This window comes from Panthera leo, chromosome B4 (assembly GCF_018350215.1).
Source record: "Panthera leo isolate Ple1 chromosome B4, P.leo_Ple1_pat1.1, whole genome shotgun sequence".
In the NCBI taxonomy this organism is placed as follows: domain Eukaryota; kingdom Metazoa; phylum Chordata; class Mammalia; order Carnivora; family Felidae; genus Panthera; species Panthera leo.
This window is the reverse complement of record NC_056685.1, coordinates 112282822-112299915: the sequence shown is the minus strand read 5'-3', so window position 1 is coordinate 112299915 and position 17094 is coordinate 112282822. Positions and strand designations below refer to the sequence as shown.

The window sequence follows — 17094 nt, the reverse complement described above, 5'->3', positions numbered from 1 at the left end:
AGGGGAGGTGTGAGGGCTACGTGCGGTGAGCCCACGCTTGCTGCAGGCACACGCAATAAATGTTCGTGGTAGTGTTTTCCCACATGACGCACTATAACTCTCAAGAGTTAGAAGAGTGTGCACAGGCCATAAAGGAAGGAGTGGGGCCCAGTTTTCTGACTCTAGGCACTTTCCCTTTATCCCCTTATCCTCCAAAAGTATAGGATATAAGTTTTCCAATGTACAAGCCCCCACCCCCCTACCCCCCTTCCAAGAGGTTCAGCCAACGGTCCAGCTTCCATATGCTCGCACGTCCAGGGGGTACAAAGGTATCAAATATTATCAGAGTTGAGCACAACCCCAGCCTAGGGCCCTCTTTCCCTCCTTCAAAAACTGCGTCACAAGCCCTCTGCGAACCTTCACAGGGCACCTCGTTCCACCCGGAATCCCCCTCCACCACAAGGGGAACGACCTCGGCCCCAATTGGCTATCACCCTGGGCAACCAAGGACGCGGTGAGCACGCGGCGGCTCCGGCCGGTATTTAAAGGCTGCCTCTGCCCTCGGCCCCTCAGTCCCACCAGGACTGCGACGGTGAAGCACCTGGGTTGGGAGTGAGCTGCAAGGTAACGCGCAACCCTTGCCTCCCCGGTTCCCAGCCCGCGCCTCTGCCGAGGCGGGTGTGTGTGGGACCCGGGAGCGGGTCTCGCTGTGCGTCGCCCACCAACACCTTCCTCCCCCACCATCCTTACCCAGCCCCAGTCCCGCCCAACCCACCTGGGCAAGACAACTCGGGTGCGAAGAGATTACGAAGGAAGAGCGATCAAGCAAGCGGAGAAGAGGGAGAAGAGGAGTCCTCTTGGAGAGAAAGGCGTGATCCCAGGAGCAGGCACGTGGTGCTGAGCGGACTAACGAGGCTCTTCAGCTCTTCGGATCTGGCCAAACTTGACCGCTACCCGGACGCTTCCATTTAGACCTCCCGGAGCTCCCTGAACGATGACCCAGACTCTCCACAAAAGTGAGGACCCTCTGAACCTGGGCGGCGGCTGGGCATCCTCGGCCCCGTTAGGCACCTGGTCTTCCTGGCACCGAAGGCGCAGGGGCGCTCCAATAAACAAGCGGCGCTACCGCTCTGGTCCCAAGTCTGAGTATGAGCCCCCCAGGAAGCAACAGCACGGTCCGGGCCCCTGGTTCCAACCACCCCGACGGCCCCACTGGGAGGTGTACTCTAACTGGGGGCGCTGGGGAGGGCCCTGGCGCCCACCTCCAGAGGGATGCTGGAGGCCTCCAGGCCGAGTGCAAGTGATCCGGGTGTACGGGCTGCAGCCGCTCTGCCTCTGCTGCTGCTCCTGCTGGCGCGGGCCCTGGAGCCCGCGCTGGGCCAGGCCCCCGGGCAGGAAGAAGCGCTGGGGCCGCAGGGGCCGCGGCCTGCGCCGCCACCCTCGCCGCTCCTTCCCCAGGAGCCCGCCCGTGGATCTGAGCACGCTGCTCCGGCCGGTCAACCTGTACGGGTGGCGGGCACCCGGCATGCGGGCGCCGCGGAACACCACCCAGTTCATCATGAATCAGATCTACGAGGACATGCGGCAGCAGGAGAAGCTGGAGCGCCAGCAGGAGGCGCTGCGGGCGCAGCAGGCCCAGGCGCGCGGCCCGGCCTCCCCCGAGGGCCCCTCCTGGAACGACGCGCCCCCCAGCGGCGGCGAAGAAGCCGCGGAGCTGCGGGAAACTTTGTACAGCTTTGAGCAGAACCCGCCTCTGGTCTTCCCTCCGGACCAGTCTCCGACAGCACAGCTGGGGGAGGAGGAGGAGGACGACGAGGAGAAAAATGAGGAGTATGATGAGGAGGAGTGTGACGGGAAGGAAGAGGAGAGCGTGGAGGAGGAGGAGGAGGAGGAGGAGGAGGAGGAGGAGGAGGAGGAGGCAGAGGCCGAAGACGAAGAGGAGGTCCAAGAGGCGGACTGTGTGGATGAGGGGGAGGAGGAAGAGGAAGAGGAGGAGGAGGAAGAAGAGGAGGAGGAAGAGGCGGAAGAGGAAGAAGACGAGGAAATAGAAGAGGAGGAGGAAGGGGTGGAAGGGGAGGAGCAGAGGGAGGAAGAGAATCACTTACCTCTGGAAATGCCTTTATCGTTCCTAGTGGGCGCTGAGGAAGAGAGAGAGAACTTTATAAACTGTACTTATTTAAGCCCCACGCAGGTAATTCCCAAAATGCCGCAGGAAGCTCTCTTCATGTTAGACGACATTAACTGTTAGACATCAGGAAAGGGATTGAGAATGAGATGGAACTGATTTGAGGCTAAACTGCATTAGTAACTTATTAAAACCTAATTTAAAAAGTGGGTTCCATTAATAAACATATCTATGTAAAGCCCTCCTTTGACCATTATAAAACATTTAAAAATTGGTGTGTTTGTGTATGACTCTGGGTGGGGGAGGGGAGCTTTCAAATATAATTTAATTGGAAATGATTAAAGGCCAAATATTTTATTACTGCAGTTTGAATAGTTTCTTTTGGTGTTTTCCTTTCTAGACACTGGAGGTTTCTTTCTTTCTTTCTTTCTTTTTCTTTCTTTCTTTCTTTCTTTCTTTTTTCTTAATTCTGGCAATGCTGAAAGGTTTTTTTTTTTTTTAACAAATTTATTCAACTGTCTACTTAATAAACTTGGAATCAACAGATATTTTGGCTGTTACATGTTTAAGAAGCACATGCCATGGCTAGTGAACGTCTATCAGTGCTCTTAATACTGAAACCATTTAAAAATGTCTGTATTTCAAAAAATATTTTTCCTAGTAGATTCTCCACCTTCAGAGTTCATTTTTGAGGGTTGTATTTTGATGACCCCATTTGCAGTGTCTTGTGGCATCGCTCATTTATATTCCTTGTTCCGCAGCGCTATGGATCTTCCTCAGAAGAACATGGAGTTGCTTCTGTGGAACTGGTTATCTGCCATGGCCTCAACAATCCATAAATCCATGCATGGAGAGGATTCCCCATGGTCAGAAGTCAACTTGTACATCTAGTTAAAATCCAAGGTAACGGCCAGCAATGGAACATAGCTTAGGTTTTGAAGCCTTGTTCCTGGATATATTCCTTGTCATAAGTTCACAGGAACCAGAAAAAATAGTTTTTGCACAATGGATTTTTTTAAAGGATTATTGGCCTATTGGGGGTGGAATGTTTTATTTCTTTCCCAGTTTGTCTTCCTTACAAAGGACAGGAAAACAAAGATGAGTAAGTGCAAGCCTATGTGAGCTAGTTTTTTAAGGTCTAAGCAATTACCCGGAGAGAATACATTATTCAGAGTAATAGCTTTTATTCAAACATTTTTAGGAAGTAGTAACACATTTCCTTCTGGGCACTTAATTCCAATAACTTAATAAAAGGTTCCACCGATGGCATATTCCAGAATATCCCTAGATGAAGAATTTGAACCTGCTTTCTCGAAAATGACATTTTTTTTTTTACAAACTATACCTCCAGTTTGAACCACAATTTAGTATTTATTTGATGAAGAGAAGACTGTATGGTGGTATCTTACATGGATGTTGAATTTTACTCATATCCCAGCATACATAGCTTTGGGGGTAATAAGCTTAAGCTCTTGAAAAATAAAATAATTGAAGTGTTAAATGATAGTCCTCGGCTTTTCACTTATTATTTAATGTCAGAAATCTATTCAGCAATACTTCAGCTGTCAACAGGATGAACAGAAGAAACGACACACTATAGGAATCTTAAAATGACAACACTCCAAACTGTAGCAATGAATAACCAAACATTTAATAATACTCTAAAAAATCATTACTTTTCACAAGATACAGCTTCTGAATGACCTATAAAGGAGTTTAAAAATAGCCAGCCAGCCATATTACTGTTACTATTCTAATATGTATTTGTAGGGGGAAATCAAGAGTTCTGCTCCTGATACTGACCCACAAATTCTTGCAAATCAAAGCTCATAGAATATTTTGTCCAAGACATTACAATATTCACTGGGTCATAAATATGTTCTCATTAAGGATTTAGGATTTCATTTCTTCATTATCACATCTGGACAATTATCAGTTTATTATTACAAAAGATTCTACTTTTACGTTAAAAAATTTAACACATAATTGGCTCCACAGGCGCGCGGCATTCTTCGTTAGCCATTGTAAAGGATGTAAACCTCAAGAATTTCCTCCACTTCGCAAACTTTTGTTCAAAACACTCCTAGGGGCCAAGCAATGTAAATCCTGATAAGGATACAATGGTGAATAAACAAAATCAGTACTCTCGTGTTGCTTATGGTTTAGGAGAAAAGACACATTAAATGAGGAGTTAGACAAATTAGTCACTCTTCAAGCAATGCCAAGGAAATGCATCACTAGCAAAGTATGTATCACAGGAGTTTCCAAGGGGATGTTTACTGTGGGCAGAGGGAACCATGAGTGTAAAGGCAGAGAGCTGGGAGGAGCCTGGTGCCTTTAAGGGACTGAGGACAGAAATACGAGAATGTCCCGAAGGAGCAGCCAATGAACAGTGACAGAGGTAGGCAGAAGCTATGTTATCTATTAATTTCTGTGCAACCCATATCTTCTGAAATAGACACCAGCAAAAATTAATGACGAAAATGATTAGTACCTGATGATTCTCTATGGGAACTCTTGTTTTATTAGCCAGGTTGTGATGGCCCCTTTTCTAATCCTAAAGGCTAATATGAAATAATTAAATCATGCTGGGAGGAAAGAGGGATAGTCCCCCCGCCCCCAGTATACCCCACCATTACATTTCTCAGACTTCTCCCCATTCACTCCCATGTAATGACAGGATCCTAGGGGTTGTTGCTTAGCATGCTTGGAGCACTGTAGTTCTCCATTCTCATGGAGAACCTCTACGCAGCTTGTTCAGTACAACTTGATGATTCAGTAATATCAGTAAGAACTCAGAATAAATCTAGTCTTTAGTTTTAGAGTTAAGTGTACACTCGAAGAAAATACAATTTTCCAAAGTAAGTCTATCATTCTTAAAGTCGTTTCAAACTCGATGCGTGAACACGGCGATAAAGAGGTGCCATTTAGTCAATTCTCTCAAGAGGGGAGGTATTTCCCTTGCCAATGATAAGAAAGATAACATTATAAATCGCAGATATGTTTAGAAGACCTAGACTTGATAAGAATCTTTGCTGTCTATTCGCAAGTGTTTTTAAATATAGAGATTCCGGTATTTTCCTTTCCTAGTGACTGACAGCATTTCTTGATTTATCTTCATTACTCCATCTCCAGAGTAACTCAAAGGGATTTTTTTTTTCTGTGAAAATATTAGTCTTCTAAGGATGGTAAATACGTTTGACATTTAGAGATCAACTCTGAATTCTGAGTATGGTTTCATAAAATTTTTAACATCTGCTTATGAAAAAAGTAATTCCAACAGATTTAGTTCCATTACAATTAACACAAAAGGTAAAATAACCAGTTTCCTGATGGCTACACCAGACCTACAGAGTCTGGGAAGGAAATAATACAAATATCATCTCATAGGTGGTCTCAGGGCAAGGGAGTGAATAGGACTAAGAAAACAGCTTTAATTTTGATTTTAACAGCATAAGAAAATTATATATGCAGCTATGTTGTTCATATTTAGCTACATTTATATTAATGGAATAACAATAGAAAATTACTCAATATTCATGCTTCCAAATTCCTTTGGCCTTGGTTATCTGTGTATTTAAAGCAAAATCAGAATGTGGCTGCCTCTTACCTGTTTCAGGTACTATCGTTGTTCTGTATCCATTTACTCTGTATTTGCATCTATTTACATTTAATCAGTTAATGGAACATGGCCAGACATCAAGGTCAGTTGAGGGAAGAGAAGAGTTTGGGCCTTTGTGTGTGGTCACTGCTGCCTAAGAGTGCCTAAGTAGCCACTTTCCTTGGGTCTGTTTCCTCAAAGGTACTTGTCATACTCCATTACTGCTCAAGTCTACTGTGGAGATCAAATAACCCAATATTTAAGAAGTACAGTGTAGACTGCATCACCATTAATTAGACACTAACCTACATCTAATCATAAAAATCATGTCGATTTCTGAACATGAGATCAGTTTACGTTCATTAACTAGGCTCATGAAGTGTCATCTCACTGCAGTTCTGTTGGACTGAGATATCTAGATATTTTAGTTGTTATCACTAAACTAAGAATGAACGAATCTGCCCTTGAAATTCGGTTTTGGCTCCTGGTAAAATAGTGTGCAAATGTAGTGCTTTGGTGCCTTGCTATTGAAAGTGTAGTCCATGGACCACACAGCATTGGGTCCACCTGTGGTCTTGCTAGAACTATCGATGCCCAGCCTCCACCCAAACCTTTTGAGTTAGAATCTGCTTTGTAGCACGATCTTTAAACGATATGCCTGCACAGTGAAGGCCTAGAAGCTTTGTGGTTGAGGGGTTTGTGCCATTGGAGAGTCCTCAAGGGAATTTAATGATCAAGGCTGCACTTTGTAGCTTCAAAACTTCTATTATTTACTACTGGTGTGACCTCAGGCATGTTACTGAAATTTTGGCTTCTCACTCTCCTCATCTGTAGTTATCTGCCTCACGGGATTAAATGAGATTATGAAGGTTAAATGGGTCAATACATACCAAACACTCAGAACAGTGATATCCAATATCTACTAGTTATAATACTAAGTATTTAATAAATGCACAGATGAGACCATCGACATATCCTGGGGTGTCTAAAAGTCACTTGTTAGTAATCAGAGCAACTGTAAATGTAAAACCCCACAAGGTAAGTAACAAAATGATTCACTAACTACCTTGTTTCCCCATGGATAATTGTAATCAGATACATACTTTGAGCTGTACTTACTGTTGTGCAGGACGACGAAAATCAAATCTATATAGCTAGAAGTTTCTGTTCTTTATCATCTCCCCCTAATGCCAGGTCAGTGATGTTTCTTTCCTTCTTATGGCTGACATTAATACCCTAATGGCTAGTGCTAAGAACTACCCACCCCAGTCAGGATCATTCTTTTTTCATAGAGGCAATGTATCTTTTCAAAATCAAAACACATGCATAGTAATGCTTAAAGAAGAAGGTTCTGTCTTATGCTACACCTAAGACAGTGAAAACTCCAATAAATATTAAATACCTGCTACAAGCCACCTATGTGGAAAACATACACTATTCAGAACAGAGATCTTAATACTTCAAAAAACATGTAAGCATATGCAAGATTTTTTTTTAATTTTTTAATGTGTATTTATTTTTGAGAGACAGAGACAGAGGAGGGCGAGAGAGAGAGAGGGAGACACAGAATCTGAAACAGGCTGCAGGCTCTGAGCTGTCAGCACAGAGCTTGATGAAAGGCTCGAACTCACAAACCACGAGATCATGACCTGAGCCGAAGTCGGACACTTAACCAACTAAGCCACCCAGGTGCCCCAGCATATGCAAGATGCTTAAGATGTATTATCACATTGAAATACATAGCCACGCTGTGAACTAATGCTTTATTTTCCTTATACAGATGAAGGGCCTGAAATGCAAAGAAGCAAAATGTTTCAGGACTCATGTCCTCTGTTTGGAGTATAAAGTTATAGGCCCACTGTATTATTGGAACATATCTCCCTATTGTCTTATTTAAGACACCTTGGGTAGGAACAAAATTTCCTTTAATAACCTTGACCTGAGTTCCAAGGAGAGTACAAAAGATTATATTGTCTTCGATGTGGGGTTGATAATAATGGCACCTAAGGAAGAGATACTAATATTCCTGTCTCTGTTATAATTCTTACTAGTAGTTTAACAGCTTATGTAAGTCATATGATGACGATCACTGTTGGTTAATAATTTTATATATGTGTGTGTCAATATACACGTATTTGGTGGGAAAAAAACACCTCACTGAGAAAATTTAGTTTTAGTGACTGTATTGCTTCTCATCTGTAATTGAAATCAATGTTTTCATGATAGAAAAATATTCACAAAAATTGTAGGTAATTTTGTAGGTGTATTAAGATACTGGATATCATTCATAACACTATAACATTATTGAAGGTTCTGTCTTATGTTACTCCTAAAGAGAAACTATTAATATTAGCATCTTCTGTAGTTTTCATGTGGCATTTGGACTTTTTTATAACGGTTGATACTTCTATTATCATGAAATATTTGAGTATTCTCTCCTGTGAAGAGATTTAAAAGTTTAGCACGTCACTTTTAGTAATTCAAGACCTTTTATTGATGTTAATTTAATTTACCGGTTCTGACAAAACTCACTATTAAATTAGACTTCGTACGACATTTACTATTAATAGCACTACCAAAAGCAAAATTATAATGCTGGTATCTATAATTGGATATTTTGTTGTTGTTGTAACTTCCTTTCAATTGTAACATTCCACTGAGCTGAGAGATAATATAAAATGACAAGCTGAGGTCAGGACTAAGTGGATGTACATCTTCCCACCCCCAGTGGATTTTCCAAAGTCAATGTTCATCTTTTATTTATTCTTTTAAAAAAAATAATGTTTTCCTTTTCTGAAAAAAATTTTGTGAATTCCACATTATTCCCTGCAATAAACCCATCACCTCAAGGTATATACCAGCGCAAATATTTAAATACAAAACGAAGCTAAATTAACTTACCTTTCTCTTACATACTCTCAACTTTGCCTTCAGACGCGGGACATATGCTCTGCAACTATTAATATATAGGGTGCCACCTAGTGGCAAAGGTTGGACATTTAGATGTAAACTAATGATCATGGCGTTGCTGTTGTATTCACAGATGCATTTTTCTGGTACACATACTATATTAATACATAGAAAATGAACATTTTAAAGGTGCTGGCCCAAGGACTTGATTAAGATGTCTGTATCATTTATTTGAACGTGTTGCCAACTGTCTTGGTGTTTAACAATAGCATCTTTTTGACCTATGAAACTAAGCCATAAACATAAACTATCAAACTGTAAAAGAAAGAAGGAAAACAGACCCAAAAGATTCTCGGATTTCCATGGATTATTATTTTTATACTTCTAATTTTATACTGATAATAAGTTTCTCTAAAGATATTACTATAATAAATCTATTTTGAATTCCTTTTGAGATTTACACCCCTAATTAATACAAGCAATGTATTTTTGACAGTATATTTGTTTTGACTTAAAACCAACAGCAGAGAAGACAATTAACAAATTTTGAATTTATTTTTCGATGCTTAAATTTTAACTCCCAGTTGCTAAAGTAAATAATGCTTAATACTTTAATCCTGAAAAATAAAACTATGTGCCCATTGGCCTAGTTTTATTTATTTTATTTTTATATTTTTTTTTCTAAAATTTAAGTTTTTATTTTAATTCCACTTCTCTGACATGCAGTGGTACATTATTTTGGCCTAGTTTTAAATGCAGGACTTGTGATCGTCAATTACCTCCTGGGACTTGAGCGTCATTTCATTTATTAATGATCACAGCCACTCCTTAGAGCACAACTTGTCAGGGAAAGAGACAACCCTGCTTATTTGTTTGTCTGGCATCCAGAGGATAATTAATATTTTTATTACTGTCCCATTTCCAGCTCTTTCCAGCTGCTTAACCACTTCTATTGGGAGCATAAGTCAGTGCTGAGGATTGGCTCTGCCTTAGCCTGAGAAGCAGTTTCCACGTATACAACTTTCTTAGTAACACTTGCATCAGTTGCTCCGAGCACCTCTGGAAAGAGCAGGTACTCAATTCACCGAGAATTCCATTATCCTTGGAAAATTATAGCTAGTTTTCTGTGGTTCTCCTCTGGCTAGAAAATCCCTCAGGGCAAGGAACTGATTTTCTATTTCAATACAGACTCTTACATATAAAAAGCCCTCAATAAATGTTTTTAATATTCTGAAAATATTTATTCTGAAAAAATGAAACGAAATGTATGAAACGAGCTGTGATCATTAGGTAGCTCTCATAGGGAAGCACAGTGACTTATTCATGATGAGTGTACTAAAACCACTTTCAGATGCACAACATCTCTCGCACCCTGAGCTCTGTGTTATACACTAGGCACATCCTTGTGGACAAAACAGACCTGTATAGGGACTGAACACAAAGTCCTTTAATCACAAGGAAGCTCTTAACTCAGGCTTGCTAGGCCACAGAATCATGAATATGAGCCACCTAGATAATGCCCACAGCAACGATCTTCCTCTTCAAGTGCACCTGAAAATACATTTTAAGTTCAATTATCATTCTACAATTTAAATAGGTTTGGAAATTTAAATACTTATTTTTTGCCACGTTTCAACTTAACATTGCCTGAGTCCCTACCCTGTTCCAGGACCTGTGCCCTGAGTATAGGTTTAGTTTCCCAGGGAGAAAGCTGAAGCTGACAGCTACTGAAGAACTTACTCAAGGTCGCAAAGCTAACAAGTGACTGAAGTTGGAAGCCACACAGTCTGTTTCCTTGTATCGTTGCTCTACTCCATGAAATGGAGGGGAGTGTGATGAAATTTTAAATTCAGCTCAGATTAGTCAAGGACATAACTCAGAGTGGATATTCAAAGTCAAACTTCTGCAGTCATACTGCATATTGGAATACTGTCCTGGAAAAATGCTGAGTCTCAGTAATTGATGTCCAAAGGTTCTGTGATAAATTATTTATGGGAGGAGAAGTTTTTAAAGAGAGAAAAGAAACAGTGTGCAAAATTGTGCTAGAATCCTCACATCATTAGAGCCGTTTCCTGGCCCCTTTCCCCTTTCTTCTTAAGGTGAAAGTATAAAGCACGTTCTGATTGCAGAATTCTTCATTCTCTAAATTAGAAATCAGCTGTCACTAATGGAAGTGGGTGGAAATGGAAAATTGCTGGCTGCTGGCAGGGGAGGAGCCCAAGAGCTGCCACATGGCAGCCACGGTTAAGGAAAAATATAGAATACGGTGTAAAAAATACAGGCAGTAGCCAATATCAGGAGGTCAGTTGAAAGCTTTGGGTATAATGAAGTGTCCAAATGTAAGAGCTGAGTAAGTATCACCATAAGGAAAGCATCAGGAATGAGAGGAGGCAAGAATTTAAACAGGAAATGTGGATGAAATTAATAGAAAATACGGACTTGGGGCGCCTGGGTGGCTCAGTCATTTGGGCGTCCGACTTCGGCTCAGGTCATGATCTCACGGTCCGTGAGTTCGAGCCCCGTGTCGGGCTCTGTGCTGACAGCTCAGAGCCTGGAGGCTGCCTGGATTCTGTGTCTTCCTCTCTCTGACCACAGCCCCCATCTCGCTCGCGCTCTTCTCTCTGTCTCTCAAAAATAAACAAACATTTAAAAAAAAGAAAGAAAAGAAGGATTTAGCTAGGAATAATGCTGTGTAAGATGTTACAATTCCTCTGTCACTCATTACCATAAGACCCAGTCATAAATATGACAAGAGACAGGGAGTTTAAATTTTGGTGTACGTTAAAATTCTTTTTTCAAAATAGTTTCCACTGGTCAATGGTATGTTTATGATTTTTCTAGCTTAAGCTTCCTACCTTAAGCCTCACCACTCCTTTAAGACATTTTTTATTTATTTATGTATTTATAAACCATCTACTAGATTCTGCATTTATCAGGAGAGAGTTGACAATGAATAAGCCCAATGACTGTATTAGCATTGATTAGTTTGTCCAGTAATCAATTGATCAAACAATTGATTAGTTTGTCCTGCTTTGTAGCAAAGCTGTTGACTTGGAGGAAAAGAGAGTCCATAGAAGCAGAACAGCATTAAGATTTGAAGGGGATTAAGTGTGGTGATGCATTGGGGCACCTGGGTGGCTCAGTCGGTTGGGCATCTGATTTAGGCTCAAGGCATGATCTCACAGTCTGTGAGTTCAAGCCCTGCGTTGGGCTCTACACTGACAGCTCAGAGCCTGGAGCCTGCTTCAAATTCTGTCTCCCTTTCTCTTTGCCCCTCTTCCACTTGCCCTCTGTCTCTCTCTGAAAAATACAATACAATACAATACAATACAATACAATACAATACAATACAATAAATTTTTCCCAAAATGTGGCGATGCATTGCTGATAGAGGCTGGAGGGAGAAAGCTGATTGGTCTAGACTACATACACAAGACAGAATCACACATATTTTACTGAAATCCTTGAAGTCAAGTGTGTTTTAGAACACAGAAATTTTCAGCATTTAGGTTGTTCATCTTCCTTAACCATGGTTCTACAAAAACTATAGAACACTAAAGTTTAGACTCATAACAGCTACTTTGCAAATAGAAGAAAATCAGTGCTCACTGAATTTAATATATATTAGGTATGTTACATGTAAGCTGCCCAGTAATTTAAATAGTTTTCCTAGGCAATGATCAAGTGTCAAGTTTACCTATCCAGGTAGATTAATTTATGATTCATCTTGATGTACCTAAGAATCTTTTCTATTCCATTATCAAATATACTACCCGCTCCTAAAATTATATATATATGCAAATATATAAATATATATTATATGTAAATTCATACTATAATATGTATACTGTAATATGTATATAAGATATTATGTATATGTATATGTATACATATATACACATATACGCATTTATAATTTCATATGACAAAATAGTTCCCTTTGGTATGCCATTATGCTTAGGCTAGTGATAATCTAAAAAAGGATAGGAATGACTTATGTTTGTCTTTGCCTTACAAGTGTTAATCAGACCTTCTACAGATTACTTAATTAAGGGTTTTGTGTGTGGTGGGGAGGAGAGATACATTCAATAAACATACACTTAAAACAGACGGTAGGTCCAATTTGGGATGCCATTCATTCATTCACTCACCCATTGTGTTTTGTGTTCTTCCCAAATGTCAGGGACTACTCTAAGTGCTATAGATACAGTTAAGGGTTATATTCAAAATATTTAACCACTTGTACTATGGATATCAATTAATCAGAACAGACACTGACCAAATGGCACTCTAGGAATGACTGCATATAAAAAATAGTCTCTGCCTCCAGGGGGCTTAGCATTTATTGGGGAAGACTGATGAGTTAATAGGCAACAGATCTAACAAGGGTGAACACAGGACAATAAAACTTCTTCAAATAGTCTATGAAGTTGTTTTTTCCTTATTTATATTCTTACCTACTCCATAATTCTTGACACGTTGAAAATTGATAATCCAGAGGAATCCAATTAGCCAAAAATTGTTATCTTCAGAAGACAATTTAAAGTAAAATCATCTTTAGGGACTTTTTAAGAGAGTTAACTTTTGAAGTTGGCAGCTTCTTTTTTTTTTTTTAAACAGGATATAAATCTCTCATAGCTGCTAAATCATCCATTTAAACCTACCTTAAAGATCTGTTGCTTTCAAGGTCCCGTATTTGTTACATAGCATATTAAGATTACTGCATAGATCATATTTCATGTTAAATATGCTTGCAGAAATTGCCATGATTGAAAAACATCAGAAATTGAAGCAAAGAAAATTATCCCATTTTTATTCGAATCAACCAACTAAATTACCTCCTGCCCTACTTGCTATGATTTGGAACCTAGTCATAAATGCTCAGAAACAAATGACTTTAAGGAATTTTGTTTGTTAATTTCTAAGACTTGAGATAGAAAATCCTTAGTATGTTAGCCTCTTAAACATTTTCAGGATATTAATTAAATTACTGATTATTTTTAAATTGAAGAATTTTCCCAAAATGTAAATTTTACCCCTGTAGTCAAATATCAGGATATCTATTTTCTAAAAATATTTCCGGATATGGACAAAAAAATTAGAAGTCAATCCCTAATGCATAAATAAAAGCTATATGCAGTTTTAATGTTACTTAGGAATACAAATAGATATATAAATTAATTAAATTATGCAAAAATACACCAGTAGACCCGCGACCTAATACGTTTCCTAGGTGGCCCACCTCATTCACTGAAATACCTGTTTTTCTTCTTACAGATGTCATACTTCTCTTATGCAGTCTCCGTGGTGCATTGCAGATGTTGCTTTGATTCATAATTTCCTCTAGGTGGCGATATTTTCAAAGAAGCCACGCCAGCACACCCACCTAATTAGAGAATTGAGCTATATCAGCACCCAGTATTTACACCTTACTCTAGCTACTATTTTAATCTCCACAAGACGAAAAACTACGATTTGGGACACCATAAGATTTTAAGTTCTGTCTCCAAAATCTAACAAATTGAAGAGATGGGTATTATCCACTTTAAAATTCTAAATACATGTTTGAGAAAAGATGTTCCAAACACATTTGTTTGAATTAAGCTAAGATTTTGATTTGTTAACAGGTGACGGAAACATGTTACTCAGATTTTAGTTTCTGGACTGTCTATAACCTCTTTTCTAAAACCCTGACATTATTATTTAATGTGATGCTTCATTGATCTCTTTAGATTGGTACTTGTTTTTTTCCACACTATCCACAATTGCTCTTTTGTGGGTATTCCATTGATGAATGAGGAAAAGTTGGTAAATAGTGCTAATCCCACTTCTATTTTAGATCCTTCCATAATCTATCAAAAAGAGAATGAGACAGGGCGCCAGGGTGGCTCAGTTGGTTATGCATCTGACTTCAGCTCTGGTCATGATCTCGTGGTTTGTGAGTTTGAGCCCCGCTTTGGGCTCTGTGCTGACAGCTCAGAGCCTGGAGCCTGCTTCAGATTCTGTGTCTCCCTCTCTCTCTGCCCCTCCCCTGCTCACTCTCTGTCTCTCTGTCTCTCTCAAAACTAAATAAACGTTAAAAATTTTTTAAATTAAAAAAAAGAGAGAGAGAAAGAGACAATAACACAGAAAAGACTCCTTTGATGTAGATAAATGTATGAGGTGGAAAGTACTCTACAATTCAGAAAGATAGGACTTTTTCTTTCCTTTCCCACCTTCTTTGGGTAATAGATGTCTTTCGGGACCTTCATCCAGCCACACTTGCCATTTGTATATATAAATTTAGCTTTCTTCTGTTTTGGAACTTCACCTTTTGCTTCTGTTTGTGTTTAAAATTTTCAGAGCTCCACCCTAAGGCTTTAACCTTCCAGAGATGTGAGGCTCACAATGATGAAGCATGACTCCGGTGTCTCTCTCCTAAATGCTGTCACAGACTAATTTGTAGGATCCAGTAATCCTTAAAAAAAAAAAAAAAAGAATATAGAATTAAAGTACCAATTAATATTTATATAGCTATTTGCAAGGCATTTTCACATTTTTGATATACTTTGATACTTTGAACAAACCTGGGTCATCAGAAAGCAAAAGTGATCACCATCCCCATTTTACAGATAAACCTCAAAGGAGTTAAGGTCTTTCTTTGGGGTTAAAATTGGTCACTGAAAACCCAGGCCCCAAAGCCTTTTGTTTTTCCTTTGTAAGCCCCGTAAGCTTTGGCTATGTCCAGCCGTTTACGTAAGACTCAAATTCTGTCCCTAGTGCCTTCCTTTGGCCTGGACCTGACCCCACACACCATGAGCATACTGCTGTATTCAGCAAGAGGAGTTTCGATTTGAAGTGGTTTGTCTTGGAAGCTTCCGGGAGAGGATTTATTGAACCAACTTATGAGAACCTCCCAGCTTTCTGATTGGTGCCCTGAGCAATAAAGGTAAGCACTGGGGTTCAGGACACTCACACTAAAACTTCTGCCGGCATTCCATTTGGATCCTTGACAAGGTAAGCTCCATCTCTCTCGCAATCTTCGCCTTGGCCACTGCCCAAAAGGCAAAGCCCATCATCCCCTGCGGTTTGTTTATCTATCTGCCCTCACCTAGAGTCCCACTGATGTCCCCTCTCTCTCGTCCTGCCCTCCTTTGCCCTCCTTCTGTGATCTTCCTCTGCTACCTCTGGAAACCTCCAGTCAGGGCCAGTTACAGAAATTGTAGGGCTCAAGTGCAAATGTGAACGTAGGGCTCCTTGCATGAAAAGGCAGGGGAAGAAGCTCTTTCCTTTCCTCTGTGCTCTCTTTCTGAACCAGTCACAGTGGTTTTTAAAAAATCGTTCCTTAATGTTTATTTACTTATTTTCGAAAAAGAGAGAGAGCACAAGCAGGAGGGCAGACAAAGAGGGAGACAGAGAATCCCAAGCAGGCTCCATGCTGTCAGCACAGAGCCCGACGTGGGGCTCAAACTCACAAACTGTGAGATCATGACCTGAGCCGAAATCAAGAGCTGGATGCTTAACCGACTGAGCCACCCGGGTACCCTAAAAAGATACTTAAGTGTCCTGTTCCCTTGGGTGAGGTACAAGTATAGAACCTCATGGGAGCCCAGACCCTGCCGTAGCACTTTCGGTGTGGGGCTTGCATTCCTCACCCCCTATTCATCCCCAAGTCCATACGTAGGCCCTCAGTGGGGGCAGCAACAGTCACTGATCGGTAGGGGTAGTGGGGTGCGGGGAGCAGGTGGCTGAGGCCTTGTCTAGGGAGGCAGGGAGGCAGGACAATAGGTGAGCCGAGGTTCTAAGCTCTCACACATTCTCCATCGTCCCATCAGATTTCATTTACAAAACAACTTGAAAGGTAAGATTATAAGAATTTCAAGGCAATGTCCACAGAGTGTTAGAGAGCAAGGCCCCATTTGAGGGCATTAGGAGCACACTCTGGAAGCTCACCTGCCCCATGAGGGGAGGCCTTCCCAGCATCTCTGTCTTTTCTCACATGGAACCTTCTCTCTTAAATCCGGTGCTCCTCCAAGGAACGCGGCTTCCCTTGAAGCTGCCTGAACATACACTGCTTATTCTCTCAAGTTCATGAAGACCAGCGTGAGGGTGGGAGGCATAACTCCTGCTCTGCAATGCTGCCCACTTGTAAACCATGACTCTCAGCCTAATGTGAGTAAGCACCACAGCAAGCACATGACCAAGGCCCTTCCACACTTTTCCTTTTCATCGATCAGGCACCCATACACTCTCCAACTTGCAGGGATCATTGTATCGTCTCCAGAGCCCAATCTTCCTCATCACCCCAAACCTTGCCAAACCCCCTCTCTCTGCTGGAAACCCATGCCATAATAGCTATTTCACAGGCCCCTGGCCTCCACCCTACTTGTCTTCGTGTCCGCCATGTCACTTAATTTTGTTGTCATATCTCAGTCTTGCCGTAATCAGGGGCCACAAGACCAGTAAAATCTTAAATGTTCCTTTTCTATGGCAACTCTCT

At 40.9% G+C, this 17094-nt stretch overlaps 1 protein-coding gene and 1 long non-coding RNA gene across 4 annotated transcripts in view; both read left to right on the top strand.

Moving 5' to 3' along the window:
* Positions 1-132: 132 nt before the first annotated feature.
* LOC122224903 overlaps positions 133-17094 on the top strand; it is a 79298-nt gene continuing 62336 nt past the window's right edge. For all 3 annotated transcript variants that reach the window (XR_006205003.1, XR_006205002.1, XR_006205001.1), the window contains exons 1-3: positions 133-603; positions 2866-3007; positions 15375-15543. This is a non-coding gene — a long non-coding RNA (uncharacterized LOC122224903). The remainder of the gene's footprint in view (positions 604-2865; positions 3008-15374; positions 15544-17094) is intronic.
* CCER1 (coiled-coil glutamate rich protein 1) lies at positions 549-2377 on the top strand. Its single transcript, XM_042947343.1, has one exon. It carries the CDS (start codon positions 974-976, stop codon positions 2225-2227), a length of 1254 nt encoding a protein of 417 aa, XP_042803277.1. The 5' UTR covers positions 549-973; the 3' UTR covers positions 2228-2377.